A 12,596-nucleotide genomic window follows, 5' to 3' on the forward strand; every position below is an offset into this window, starting at 1 on the left:
GGTTTGGCACTAAGGTATCACTGACTGGCCTCGGCCGGATCCTGTCCCGCTTTGCCTTGAGAGCCTCTCAGTGGACCAACCCCTCCTCCCCCCCCTCTGCTGCAGGGCCTTTTCACCCGCATGGAGACCCCCGAGCCCCTCCTCCACTGAAGCCCAGGGTGTTCTCAGTAACAGACAGCTGCTGAGTCACACTGTGCACTAGTTTATTGAGTTTGGGGGCGATCCCTCCCCAGGAGACACCACAGTGTGAAGGGGACGCCGCCTCTTGCCCGGAGTTCGGTCCATCCACCCGGGGTGCCTTCCTTCAGTTGGGATTCTCACCCACCACCTACGGGACACAGGTCCCCAACCCGCCCCCATTTCTTCTCCCTTAATTCCCCCCAGAAAAACACACGACCAGAGGGAGCAGTCCTGGGAAGGAAGACTGTGAGTGATGACTGGGGGAGGGGGGCGTTATGGGGGGAGAAGAGGGACTTGAGCAGGGGAGAAGGGGGAGGAGGACCAGGCAGGGGAGGNGGAGCCGGCACCTGTGCGAAGCAGGTGTGGACCAGGCGCAGAGCGGAGGCGGGAGCGGGTGCCCCTGGGAAGGCAGAATGAGCGCCAGGAAGAGGCAAAAGTCAAGAGACAAACCTGATGGAGGGGGAGGGGGCCGGGAAGGAGAGGGGAGGGCGGAGGGGCGAGGGCGGGAGGTGCCAGCGGCAGGGCTGGGGGCGCAGCAGCCAGGCACCAAGGGGACAGCGGAGTCCAGCGGCGCAGATCGGTGAGGACAGTTCCCAGAGGCCTGGGGACTCGCCCCGCCCCCCGCCTCACAGAGTGGGGGCTTCTTCCCGGCCCCTTCCCCTTCCCAGCCTCACTTGTACAGCAAATGAACCCGACTCCCATCACAGCTGAGCCGGTCCGGGGGCTCATGGGGCCCCCTGGGCAGCCCCCCCGAGGGGTCTGGGGGCGTCGGGGGGTGTCGCCGCGGGCGGAGCTGCTGCCGAGACCGGAGCTGATGGCGCAGCTCAGAGACGCGCTCCTCTTTCTGCAGGAAGAGGGTGGGAGAAGGGGAGTGAGGAGGGGCCGGGCCGAGCAGATGGGGGGGCGGTGAGGAGGGGCCGAGCAGATGGGGGGGGGAGAAGGGGAAGTGAGGAGGGGCCGAGCAGATGGGGGGGGGAGAAGGGGAAGTGAGGAGGGGCCGAGCAGATGGGGGGGGGAGAAGGGGAAGTGAGGAGGGGCCGAGCAGATGGGGGGGGGAGAAGGGGAAGTGAGGAGGGGCCGAGCAGATGGGGGGGGGAGAAGGGGAAGTGAGGAGGGGCCGAGCAGATGGGGGGGGGAGAAGGGGAAGTGAGGAGGGGCCGAGCAGATGGGGGGGGGAGAAGGGGAAGTGAGGAGGGGCCGAGCAGATGGGGGGGGGAGAAGGGGAAGTGAGGAGGGGCCGAGCAGATGGGGGGGGGAGAAGGGGAAGTGAGGAGGGGCCGAGCAGATGGGGGGGGAGAAGGGGAGTGAGGAGGGGCCGAGCAGACTGGGGGGGGAGAAGGGGTAGTGAGAAGGGGCTGAGCAGACGGGGGAGGGGGGAGTGAGGAGGGGCCGAGGAGACTGGGGGGAGCAGGGACTCAGACAGAGAAACGGAAAGGGAGTCAGAGAAGGGTGAGCAGTGTGGACGCGGAGTGAAGAGGAGTCAAGGAAGGAGGCCCAGGAGGGCCGTCAGGGTAGGGAAGGTGCACCCCCACCACGCCAGGACCTCAGCAATGATCTTCTCCAGCTCCCGGTTCTCCTTCTCCAGCAGCCGGGACTTCTCCTCGTCGTTGTTGTTGGTGGAAGACCCCGTCTTCATGGTGTCCTGAGCCTCGGACTGCCACTCGCCGCGGGTGACCAGCCTGCGCACCTAGGGGGCCAGTGTGGGGGGCATGGGGCACAGGAGCCGGGCTGTCAGCCTTGGTGGGCAGAAGGGGAGCGAGAGGGACAGGCCTGCAGGGGGTAGGCGTTCTGAGTAGCAGAGGCCCAGGAGCAAGGCTGGGCGTGGGCCAGGGCGCTGGGCTGAGCCTCACCTTGGGCACAAACAGCACCACCAGAGTGATGTAGGAGGAGAATACTATGGCGAGAGCTGCAAAGGCGAAGGCCGCGTCCTGCTGGCTAGACAGGATCATGGTGACCGGGGCGGTGATGAGACACAGGACCTACAGGCAAGTGTATTGGGGACCCCCAGGACGGTCTGTGAGGACAGCTTCCCAGCTGCCAGGGGTCCAAACTGGAGGCCACCCTCAACCTCCCACCCTCTCGGGCTCTAGGTCAGCTCCTGCCTCTCCTGCTACCATCACACATGTTCAGAGTCCTCGAGTGTCCCCACAGCTGGCAGCATACTGACATAGCCCGGGAACCACACACAGGCCATCTAACCTCTGCCTCTGCTCCCCGCCTGTGTACTGGGGACAGTAACATCTGCCTCGTGGGTGGTCATGGAAAGATTGATGAGGCAGTGTCTGTAGCGTGCTTTACCAACTGTAAAGTGCTTCGCAAACCTGAGCATTAAAAAACTTTTTAAGCATCAGCACTGGGTGTTGTATGGAAACCAACTTGACAATAAACTATTAAAAAAATTACAAAGATTAAAAAAAAATTTTTAAGTCTTCCACCTGCCGATCCCAGGCAGCCCCTGGGGTCAGGGCCAGGTGCCTGGGGGCTCACCGCCACGTTGTAGATAGCCATGCCCACAGCCCTGTGGTCGTTGATCTTCTCAGTGGACACACTCTTAGTCTCATAAGCAAGAAAGATGCCCAGCAGCAGCAGGAGCCCCTTGTAACCGTAGAAAATGCCTAGGACAGCACGAAGTAGTCACCTGGTAACAAGCCCTTCACGTGTGTATCCCTGCATCCACTTTCGCTGCACACCCCCACCTACTGCTGTTCCTTCTTACACCTCCACAGCGAACAGCACTCCCTTCCAGTTGCCCCTCTGACCTCGCACAGCCATCTCTGTACACCCCCCTGACCACCTCCTCCTGCGACACAGGTAGATGACTGCTGAGAGCAGGTGTCAGCCACACCCGGGCCACACACTGTCTCACCCCCTTACCCTCCAGGCTGAAGGGAGGTTTGGCTCTTTGCGGTCACAGACCAGAGCAATGTTCAGGAGGCCATAGGTGGCCTCCCCCCACTCTCTTACTATAGGGAGCAGACCAGACAGCAGAGGTCAGGCCATCCCCTCTGGTCCCTCTGCCCCTGCTTTAGACCCTGATATCCTCCTGGAAAAACTCCAACTCTCCCCCATTCCCAGAAAGGATCAGTGCAATGACACAGAAGAGGACACTCAAACCACCCCTTCTTCCAAAGACCCTTGTCCCAACCAGCCCGCTGTCCCTGGCCCACCCCTCCCCCAACCCACACACACCGAGCCACGTGTTCATCTTCTTGGAGCTGCAATGCTCCAGCTGGGGCAGGATGGACACATCTATGTCTTCCTTCGGCTCCTCCTTGGCAAAGGTCTAGTGGAGAAATAGGGCCACCAGGAAGACGGCAGTCAGCCTCCCCACACACCTTTCCCCCCTCTCTCCTAGGAGACCCTCGATACTGATGCCAGGCCCAGGGGTGTTTTCATGAACCCCAGCTTTCCACAATGCCTGGAGAGTCTACATATCCTTCCTGGGTCCCCACCACCTTCTTTCATCAAGGAACCTCAGGACGCCTACCAGGGCCCCGTACAGGAAGGGCAGGGGGAGCTGCTGGTAAGCACGACAGGGCTCTTCCACGAGTGGCTGCACGCCTGGAGACCACACTCAGCCCAGACACCAGCGAGCCCCACTCAGCCCCTGGCTTCAATGCCTCTTCCCAAGCCGTACCTCAATGGTCCGATGCAAGGGGTCCACAATCTGCCAGATGGCGAGAGTGACGACATCCATGCCCACCAACAAGCCCACAGTGGCGTACAGCTTCCAGGGCTCCAGGGTCTGGACAAACATAGAGCACAGGCCCATCGGGAGATGCCCTCTAGGCCCTAAGAGCCAAGGACCTGAGGGCCGAGGGACAGCAAGCAGCTTACCTTCCTCCACTCCTTCTTCTCCTCCTTCTTTGTGAAGACGGTGTGCACCCACCAGATCTTAGTGAACATGGAGCCGTAGCCCAGACTGAACCCCAGACCCAGGAGCCAGAGGCGGGCCTGGCACAAGAGAGAGCAGGGCACCACAGTGTGGGGCAGAGCCTCAGGGGGTGGAGGGGAACAGGGGTACAGCTAGTGGGCATGAGGGCGGAGCCTGGGGGAAGGGGTACAGCCAGTGGGTGTGGGGGCAGAGCCTGGGGGAACAGGGGTACAGCCAGTGGTATGGGGTGGGGCCTGGGGGAACAGGGGTACAGCCAGTGGGCATGGGGGCAGAGCCTGGGGGAACAGGGGTACAGCCAGTGGTATGGGGCGGGGCCTGGGGGAACAGGGGTACAGCCAGTGGTATGGGGCGGAGCCTGGGGGAACAGGGGTACAGCCAGTGGGCATGGGGTGGGGCCTGGGGGAAGGGGTACAGCCAGTGGTATGGGGTGGAGCCTGGGGGAACAGGGGTACAGCCAGTGGGCGTGGGGGCGGAGCCTGGGGGAACAGGGGTACAGCCAGTGGGCATGGGGGCGGAGCCTGGGGGAACAGGGGTACAGCCCCAGACCCTTCACAACGCAGCCCCACCCACCTGTGCAGACCCATCTACAGGGCCCTTTGCTGCCCTGGCTCCAGCCACACTGATGTCCCACCTGAGACACTGGCTGTTCTGTCCCTGCTAGCCACGAGAGTGACCATCTTTTCTCTCCAGCTAGTAAAGTCCACACATCCTTCAATATTCAGATGCCACCCCTGCTGGGGTCCAGCTGTTTCCTGAGCTGCTTCCACACCACTCTGTGCACACACCTCTCCTAGTGCCCCTGCTGCCTACCTCCCCCACTGCTTTCTGGTTTCACTGGGGCCATACAGCCTCAGGTGGGGGGCACGTGCGTGCAACTGCCACGTGACAGCTGCATGGTCAGGACAGGCAAAGGAAGGAGGCGTGAGGAGGGCAGGGCAAGGGGTACTGTTCCCACCAGCATAAGAGAACTACAGAAGCCAGCCTTTCCCCACAGCCCCAGGGCCTGCTGTGCCCCGAATACCAAGCACCTCCTCCCTGCCCCCCGCTCCCTGCTTCCAGTTCAGGGCCCCTGAAGCTCAGTGCCTGCTCTCGGCCCCCACACAAGCTGCCAGCCTTCAAGGGCTCTTTGTGCAGACCCCTTCCTTCACCCCCCTCGTCCGCGAGGCCATGGCAACCTTGGAACCGGCAAAGAGCCGCGCAGTGAGAAGGTCTGGAGGACAGAAGGAAAGAATGGCGCCAGGCAGGGACCACAGGGGTGGCATTAGGGGGACAGAGACCACCGAGGAATGGCAGGGACCGTGGCCTCCGGGGACAGGCTCTGCGGGGGGACAGCCACCTTCTGCAGGGTGTCCACCCACGTCCTCCTCACCTGGCAGACAAAGGGGAACTGGCTTCTCCCAATGTGGTAGCCATCCAGCCCGAGGGGGAAGACGGCGGCCAGTGCCAGGGCGCAGCCCACAGCAGTCAGATTATTCAGGTTGGGCTGGGAGTTCTGGATATAACTAGGNGCAGGGGGGAGAGAGCAGAATTAACCTCTTCTCCAGGGGGTCAGCTCCTCAGTGCCGCCAGGGCCTGCCCAAGCTCAGCCATGGGTAAGGGTGCACGGTGCAGCCTGGGAGACAAGGCCATGTGGGCAGGGGCTCCCCGGCGGGGGACCTCACCTACACACAGTGCATCACCTGGCCCCAGAAGCTCTTAGTGTTCCGGTAGCCTCTTTGGAGCTGGGACAGAGGTTTCCAGCCCAGTGGCCACTGGGAAAGCATTAGAGTGAAAGCGTCCACCGCCCAAGGCCTTGGAGGGTCTTATCCTCAATCCCTCAGGAGGGCATGCTCACTGTCTGGGGGCGGGGTGCAGAGAAAACAAGGAAAGTGTCAGGAAGGAAACTTACCGGACATGAGAGTTGTAGATGTTAAAAGACAGACAGACCACAGCCAGGACAATGCCCAGGCTGGACAGAACAGAGACGGAGATGAAGAGTTTCTGGGACATGAAGCGAAATGTCTTGATGACCAGGGTCTGGTCAGCCGGGGGAGCCCCTCCTGCATGGCATGGGGGGTAAGAGGGGCCTGGTCAGGTGGGGGGGCCCTCCTGCATAGCACAGGGGGGTCTAGTCAGCTGAGGACCCCTCCTGCATGGAAATGGGGGGGGGTGGAGGAATGAAGATGGGGCAGAGAAAGGGGCAGGTGACACCTGTCTCTAGCCGTGAGGACATGGGGCTCTCACTGCCCTGGGTCAGGGCCCCTCCAATGAGCGCTCCCTGCCACTGGAGGGTCAGGAAGCAGTCAGAAGTGAGGGTGGAGCTAGAGACCCAGATGTAGCACCAAAGCCTTAGTCTGTTTCTGTCATTGTTTGCTCTATGTGTTTTCCCGTCTGTTTTGCAGCAAAGGAAAGTGGGAGGGAAGGAAGGGATGACAGAGATAAACCTCACGAGGTCTCTTATGACTCAAATCAAAAGCTGCAAAAGACAGCTGTAGCATCATAAATCTAGAGACTTCAAAGTATCCAGGCTGGTCTCCTAACCTTAGGAAAAAACTGATCTGTGATTTTTAACCCTCAAAGGATGATATACCCAAAAGTGTTTTCTAGTTATTAATAGGGGAAGCTCAAATATGTCAACGAGTTCACAGGCAAAAAAAAAAAAAGAAAAAACTAATTTCAATTTGCTTCGCTTTAAAAAGAAAAGTGAAATTTAGGCCGTGCGGCATTTATAGCAGCACAGAACACTGTCCTAAATTCAAATTATGAAGCGATGTCAGCTCGCCAGCAGCGCTGGGAATCACTAGGTCCCAGCTGGGTGGGGCAGCTGTCTCCATCCTCCATCCCTCCTTTTGTCGGCCTTCAGTGTCTTTCCCATTCCTGATCATTTAGCCCACTGAGCACACAGAGTAACTGCCTACTTTTCCCGTTAGAAAACACATTTTTGTAGAACGGAATTACATGAGGGTTTACAGCCTCTCCTATAGTTAAAGCAGCTGTTTTCATGACAGAGATGAAGAGGCCACTGTGGGCCTCAAGTAGCTGGTTCAGAGACTACAAGGTACCAGAACAGAACCCAGCGGGGTTTCCTGGCTGCCCCTGGGCGCCCCCACCTCTTACCCTCGGACCTGAGCAGTGTCCTGTTTGTACCAGTGCGTTGCTACCAAGCGCCTGCCCCGCCCCCAATACACAGACCCTTAGCCATGTCCTAACCTGGACCCCCATCCCCCCCGGGTCCATGCTCCCCAGCACTCCTCCAAATACACAGACCCCTAGCCCTGTCGTAACCCAGCCCCTCAGCCCCACCTTCGTCCAAATACACAGACGCCTAGCCTNCTAAGGCACCTGCCGCCCCCAAACCCACCCTGTTCACATGCACAAGGCTTTCCCTCGACTGCTCAGAGGCACTGAAGGAAAACACGGGCAGGGCCTGCTTACCAATCCACTTGTCCGTTTTGGACCAGGAAAGGTCATCCTTGGTGCTGTCGTAGTAGCCAATCTTCTTGTAGCTTCCACCTGGACGGGGGACAGGGGGTGGGGGGTGAGGGCCCAGCCCACGCAGCAGCTTCCCAGGCCCCCAGGCAGCCTTCCAGGCTTCTGCCTCACCCTGAGCCCCCCCAGGGCACCAGGGAGGACCCGGGGGCCTCCTGAACCAGCAATACGACTGCAAGGCAGTTCGGGCTGGACCCCCACACAAGGTAAATACATAAGAACATCTTCTACGTCTAAACCATCCGCCACGGTCCGCAGCCTCACACCTCTCAAGGCGGATGTCTCGCACTTGGAGTCTGGCTTCTAAAGCTTTCAACATTCCTGCTCATTCTCCCTCTCGTGACAGACAGAATCACAGGATCTGTCTTCCCAGTGGCTTTCATTTTAATTTTAGACATTTCTCTTTTGTTGGCTTGGGTTCTAATTCCTTGGAAAGTTGCATCTGGCTCTTTAAAGCCCCACAAGACAGAATGCAGTGACTCCTTAGATTCCTGCTCCAGATCTCTTCCTTCAGAAGCCAGCACACCGCCCAGCAGTGGGGAGGAGGATTGGGGGGGAGGGGAAGGGGAGGGAAGGTGGGAGATGGGAGGAGGGAAGGGGGAGGGGGNGGGAGGTGGGGGAGGGGAGAAGGAATGGGCGGTGGGGGGCAGGAAAGAAACTTCCCTCCAGAGGCCACACAATGGCTCTCTTGCAGGGGCTCTAGGAGGCTGGGTGGGGTGTGGGCAGTTCAGCTCACAGAAGCCTGGCAAATACACACATAAATGTGGTAAATTATAAGAAAACGCAATTTAGAAAAGCCAAACTGTGCACACTACACAAAAATTAGGAATGCTTGTTTATAGAGCAAGGAAATTCAACATGTTTCCTTTACAAATGGCGGGTTTGCCCGATTCAGCCTCCCTTGAGTCGTGGGTATGCGACCAGCAACGCGACAGCCCCTCGTCCCAAGCTGCCCAAGGGAAACCCCTAAAATTCAGTGGGAAGCCACTGGGGAAAGACAGCTCACTTTGCCTGTCCGTTTCCAACTCCTGCAAACCCACCGTCCCTCAGCTTTCCTCTGCTCTCATCCTGTAGAGCTTGATGGGGGGCGCCTGGGGGGCCCAGTCGGTTAAGCGTCCGACTTCGGCTCTGGTCACGATCTCACAGTTCGTGGGTTCGAGCCCCGCGTCGGGCTGTGCTGCCAGCTCAGAGCCTGGAGCCTGTTTCAGATTCTGTGCCTCCCTCTCTCTCTGACCCTCCCCTGCTCGCACTCTCTCTCTCTCTCAGAAATAAATAAAACATGAAAAAAAAAGAGCTTGATGAGCACTTAGAGGAGAACAGGCAGAGGGGGAGCCCCGTAGATCATGGAGCTCCTGCCCCAGGCAGTGGCCCTGCCCCGCTGGCCGCCGCCCCTGCGCTCACCCTGCAGCTGCTCGATGAGTGTCCATGCCATCCGGGAGCCGCTGGCATCAAACACCACGTGGCCCTGAGGGAGGGAAAGAAGCGGAGGCAGACAGAGGTGATAAAAGCAGGAGCGAAAAGAGACTCAGGGACTCTCTGGATCCTTATGTTTTTGATGTAACTGAGCCTCTGAATGAATTCTATTTCTGGCACTTGCCTGCATATAGGACATACCCCAGATGCCCATACCCTAGATTTCAGACACATTATTCTTCTGAAAAGAAGCTTCACTCATGGGACTTGAGTGGGAAAAAACCCCAGATAGAGCACCGGAGACCTGGCCTCTGGCTGTGTGAACTGGGTAGTCACCAAATCCCTCTGGACGCTAATTTCACCACTCTGAAAGAACAGGAGACAACCTATCCAACTATTTCCAATTCTAAAGTCCTATGATCTCATCTGACTTGTAAATCTCTGCCCTGGAAAGAAATGAGGGAGAGGTGGAAAGAAAAGGAATACACCACTTTTCGTTCTAGTCTCTTCCAGGTTCCTGTGGTTTGAAGGCCCCTACCCCCAGACGGGAGACCCATTATTGCAGGGACTGCTGTGCGCATCCAGGAGGAGGGCACCGTGTCTGCGGGAGGATGCGGGGCACAGGGGAGGCAGCTGTAACTCACAGAGACGCCCTCGAAGGATGAGGAGTTCATGGCCCGGTAGATTTGGTCGGTAATGGTCTGGTTGTTATAGTTGAAGTCCTCCAGACGCACCCCTGAACGGCCACCCCCTCCGGATGTCTTGTTCAGAGCCAGCGCCAAAGCCCAGATGGCATCGTAGGCCAGCGGCGCCTCCTGGAACCCACCGGTCTCCTCGGGGTGTCTCTTGAGTCGCTTGGTCAGTTTCTCCACAAACTCCTGGGATGTCTGAGGAGGGAAGTACAGGAGAAGGGTTAGGCACGGGAGGGTGGGGGGCGCGGCTTCCGATTCTGACTCCAGGGCTTCTGTTGAACAGACGGTTTGTGCTCACGACAGATCGAGCGCACGGACCTTCAAAAGCTAACCATGCCCCTGTGCCTCTCAGATCAGCCAGGTGAGCTGGGTCCCGGGATGCAGCGTGCTCAGCCACCAGCTCAGAATGGGAACCAAACATCTAAGGAACAGTCACTCTGCAGAACGAATGGCAAGAGAAGGGAGAGCTGGAGCGGCCACATGACCATCTCTCGTGCTCAGGCCCAGCACCCAACAGCTCTGCCAATTTGGAAACACCCTAGATGGGGTCCCTGCAGGGCCTTCTTCACTGAACTCACCAAGCAGCAAGGGGACTCCTCAGCATGCTACCTGCCTTACCATCCTCACAGGCCTTCCGCTCACAGCCCCCTGCAGGGTGACTGGGACACTGAGGGCCCAGAGGCAACCTTCCTGTGTTTGAGATCCAATACTCAGTCCCTACCACACCCTCCCCACCCTCAGCCTCTTTCCTCCAGAAGCTAAAGAGAACAAGATGACTCCTGTAACTGTCAGGAAATGGATCAAGAGCCCTACATTTCTGTACCTGGCAATGACCTCATTTGGCTAAATAACCACAGGTCAGTTGCTCACGTTTTTGTAAATGTCTATCACGTAATGAGGAAAATCCCATCTGGCCCCTCTTACCTCCCAGAGGCCACAAAAGGAAATGCCCAGAGGCCACCTCTTGGCAAAGCACAAGTAATACACAGGGCACCTCAGAACTGTCAGATCTGGGATGTACTAACATCCTCAGACTCTAAGGAAGAAATGAATAGATGAAGTATAAAAGTCTGTTTCTCATGCCTTATTCCCTTTTCTTTCTATTTAACTTTCTGAAGACAAAGGAGTGGGAGGTGCAAGGGGCAGGCCGTGTGGTATGGGGGAATCTGCCTCTGAAAACAGGCCAGGACCAAGTTCTATCCATCTGCACAGCCTCAGCATCCAGCCCTGTGCCCAGCCCACCATGGACAAGCAGTAAATGTGTCCTGCACTAGGGCAGAGAAAAATACCCACATGTTACTCTAATGGGAAATACAGTCACTGTGCATTTGCCCAAACCCACAGAGTGCACACCCCCCAAGAGTGAGCCCTCGTGTAAACTATGGGCTTTGGGCAATAAAGTATCCATGTAGTTTCAACAACTCTAAGCACTCTGGTGGGAATGTTGATAATGGGGGAAGATGTGCACATGTGGGTTCAGGAAGTATACTGTCCTCAATTCTGCTGTGAACTTAAATTACTCTAAAAAAATAAAGTATTTTTAAAAATGTCTATTGGCACTTTTCCAAAGAAGACATCCAGATGGCTAACAGATGAAAAGATGCTCAACATCACTCATCATCAGGAAAATACAAATCAAAACCATGATGAGATACCACCTCACACCTGTCAGAATGGCTAAAATTAACAACTCAGGAAACTCAGAGGTTGGCAAGGATGTGGAGAAAGGGCAACTCTTGCACTGTTGGTGGGCATGCAAACTGGTGCAGCCACTCTGGAAAACAGTATGGAGGTTCCTCAAAAAATTAAAAATGGAACTGCCCAGGAATTGCACTACAACGTACTTATCCAAAGGATACAAAAATGCTGTTTCAAAGGGAAACATGTACCCTAATGTTTATAGCAGTGCTATCAACAATAGCCAAAGTATGGAGAGAGCCCAAATGTCCATCAATGGATGAATGGATAAAGAAGATGTGGTTCATATATACAATGAGTATTAATCAGGAATCAAAAAGAATGAAATCTTTCCATTTGCATAATGTGGATGGAACTAGAGGGTATTATGATAAATGAAATAAGTCAAATACCTCATGATTTCACTCATGTGGGATTTAAGATACAAAACAGATAAACGTATGGAGGGAGGAAACGAGAGAGGGAAACAAACCACAAGAGACTCTTAACCACAGGGAACAAGTTGAGGGATGATGGAGGGAGAAAGGGGGGAACGGGTTAGATGGGGGATGGGCATTGAGGAGGGCACTTGTGATGAGCACCAGGTGTTGTATGTAAGTGATGAATTACTGAGTTCTGCTCATGAATCCAATATTTCACTGTATGATAACTAACTAGAATTGAAATAAAATTTTGGAAGAAAACAAATAAAAAAACTTTAAAAAATAAAAAATAAAACTAAAAATGTCCACTGTGGGGTGCCTATGTGGCTCAGTCCGTTAAGCATCTGACTCTTGGTTTCAGCTCAGGTCATGTCTCACAGTTTGTGAGTTTGAGCCCATGTCAGGATTCATCCTCTCCCCGCCCCTCCTCTGCTCACACACTCTTGTCTGTCAAAATAATTAAATAGACTTAAAAAAATGTCCATCAGATGGATCTCAATTCCAACCCATCCATACACCTCCTGTGTGACCTCAATCAAGTTATTAAACCCCACTAGTTGGTTATTCAACCTTTTTTTTTAAGTGGTCTTCATGCTCAGTGAAGAGCCCAACATGGGGCTTGCCCTCATGACCCTGAGATCAAGAGTTAGACACTCACTTAACCCACTGAGCCCCCCAGGTGCCCCCTGGTTATTCAACTTTAAAATGGTCATAATACTATCTGGGAGAGTTATTGTGTAAAATAACAACATATATAAAATGCAGGGTATAAAGTAAATTACAGTTTCTCTTTGTGACTCTCCTAGTCTCTTAACCTCATCGTTGTCA

General features: G+C 55.9%; 1 protein-coding gene across 1 annotated transcript in view; it reads right to left on the reverse strand.

Annotated features, from left to right (window-relative positions):
* Positions 1 to 514: 514 nt before the first annotated feature.
* The window catches only part of GABBR1 (gamma-aminobutyric acid type B receptor subunit 1), a 39,989-nt gene continuing 27,907 nt past the window's right edge, over positions 515 to 12,596 (reverse strand). The window contains exons 11-22 of the mRNA XM_077748949.1: positions 9,601 to 9,843; positions 8,945 to 9,008; positions 7,490 to 7,567; positions 5,964 to 6,114; positions 5,445 to 5,577; positions 4,018 to 4,134; positions 3,818 to 3,925; positions 3,370 to 3,463; positions 2,668 to 2,795; positions 2,031 to 2,159; positions 1,724 to 1,867; positions 515 to 1,024 (exon numbers count right to left, since the gene is read on the reverse strand). Coding sequence (XP_077605075.1) covers positions 851 to 1,024; positions 1,724 to 1,867; positions 2,031 to 2,159; positions 2,668 to 2,795; positions 3,370 to 3,463; positions 3,818 to 3,925; positions 4,018 to 4,134; positions 5,445 to 5,577; positions 5,964 to 6,114; positions 7,490 to 7,567; positions 8,945 to 9,008; positions 9,601 to 9,843 — 1,563 coding nt within the window. The 3' untranslated portion in view covers positions 515 to 850. The remainder of the gene's footprint in view (positions 1,025 to 1,723; positions 1,868 to 2,030; positions 2,160 to 2,667; positions 2,796 to 3,369; positions 3,464 to 3,817; positions 3,926 to 4,017; positions 4,135 to 5,444; positions 5,578 to 5,963; positions 6,115 to 7,489; positions 7,568 to 8,944; positions 9,009 to 9,600; positions 9,844 to 12,596) is intronic.

Source organism: Crocuta crocuta, unplaced genomic scaffold (genome assembly GCF_008692635.1).
Source record: "Crocuta crocuta isolate KB4526 unplaced genomic scaffold, BGI_CrCroc_1.0 scaffold259, whole genome shotgun sequence".
NCBI classification, from domain to species: Eukaryota; Metazoa; Chordata; class Mammalia; order Carnivora; family Hyaenidae; genus Crocuta; species Crocuta crocuta.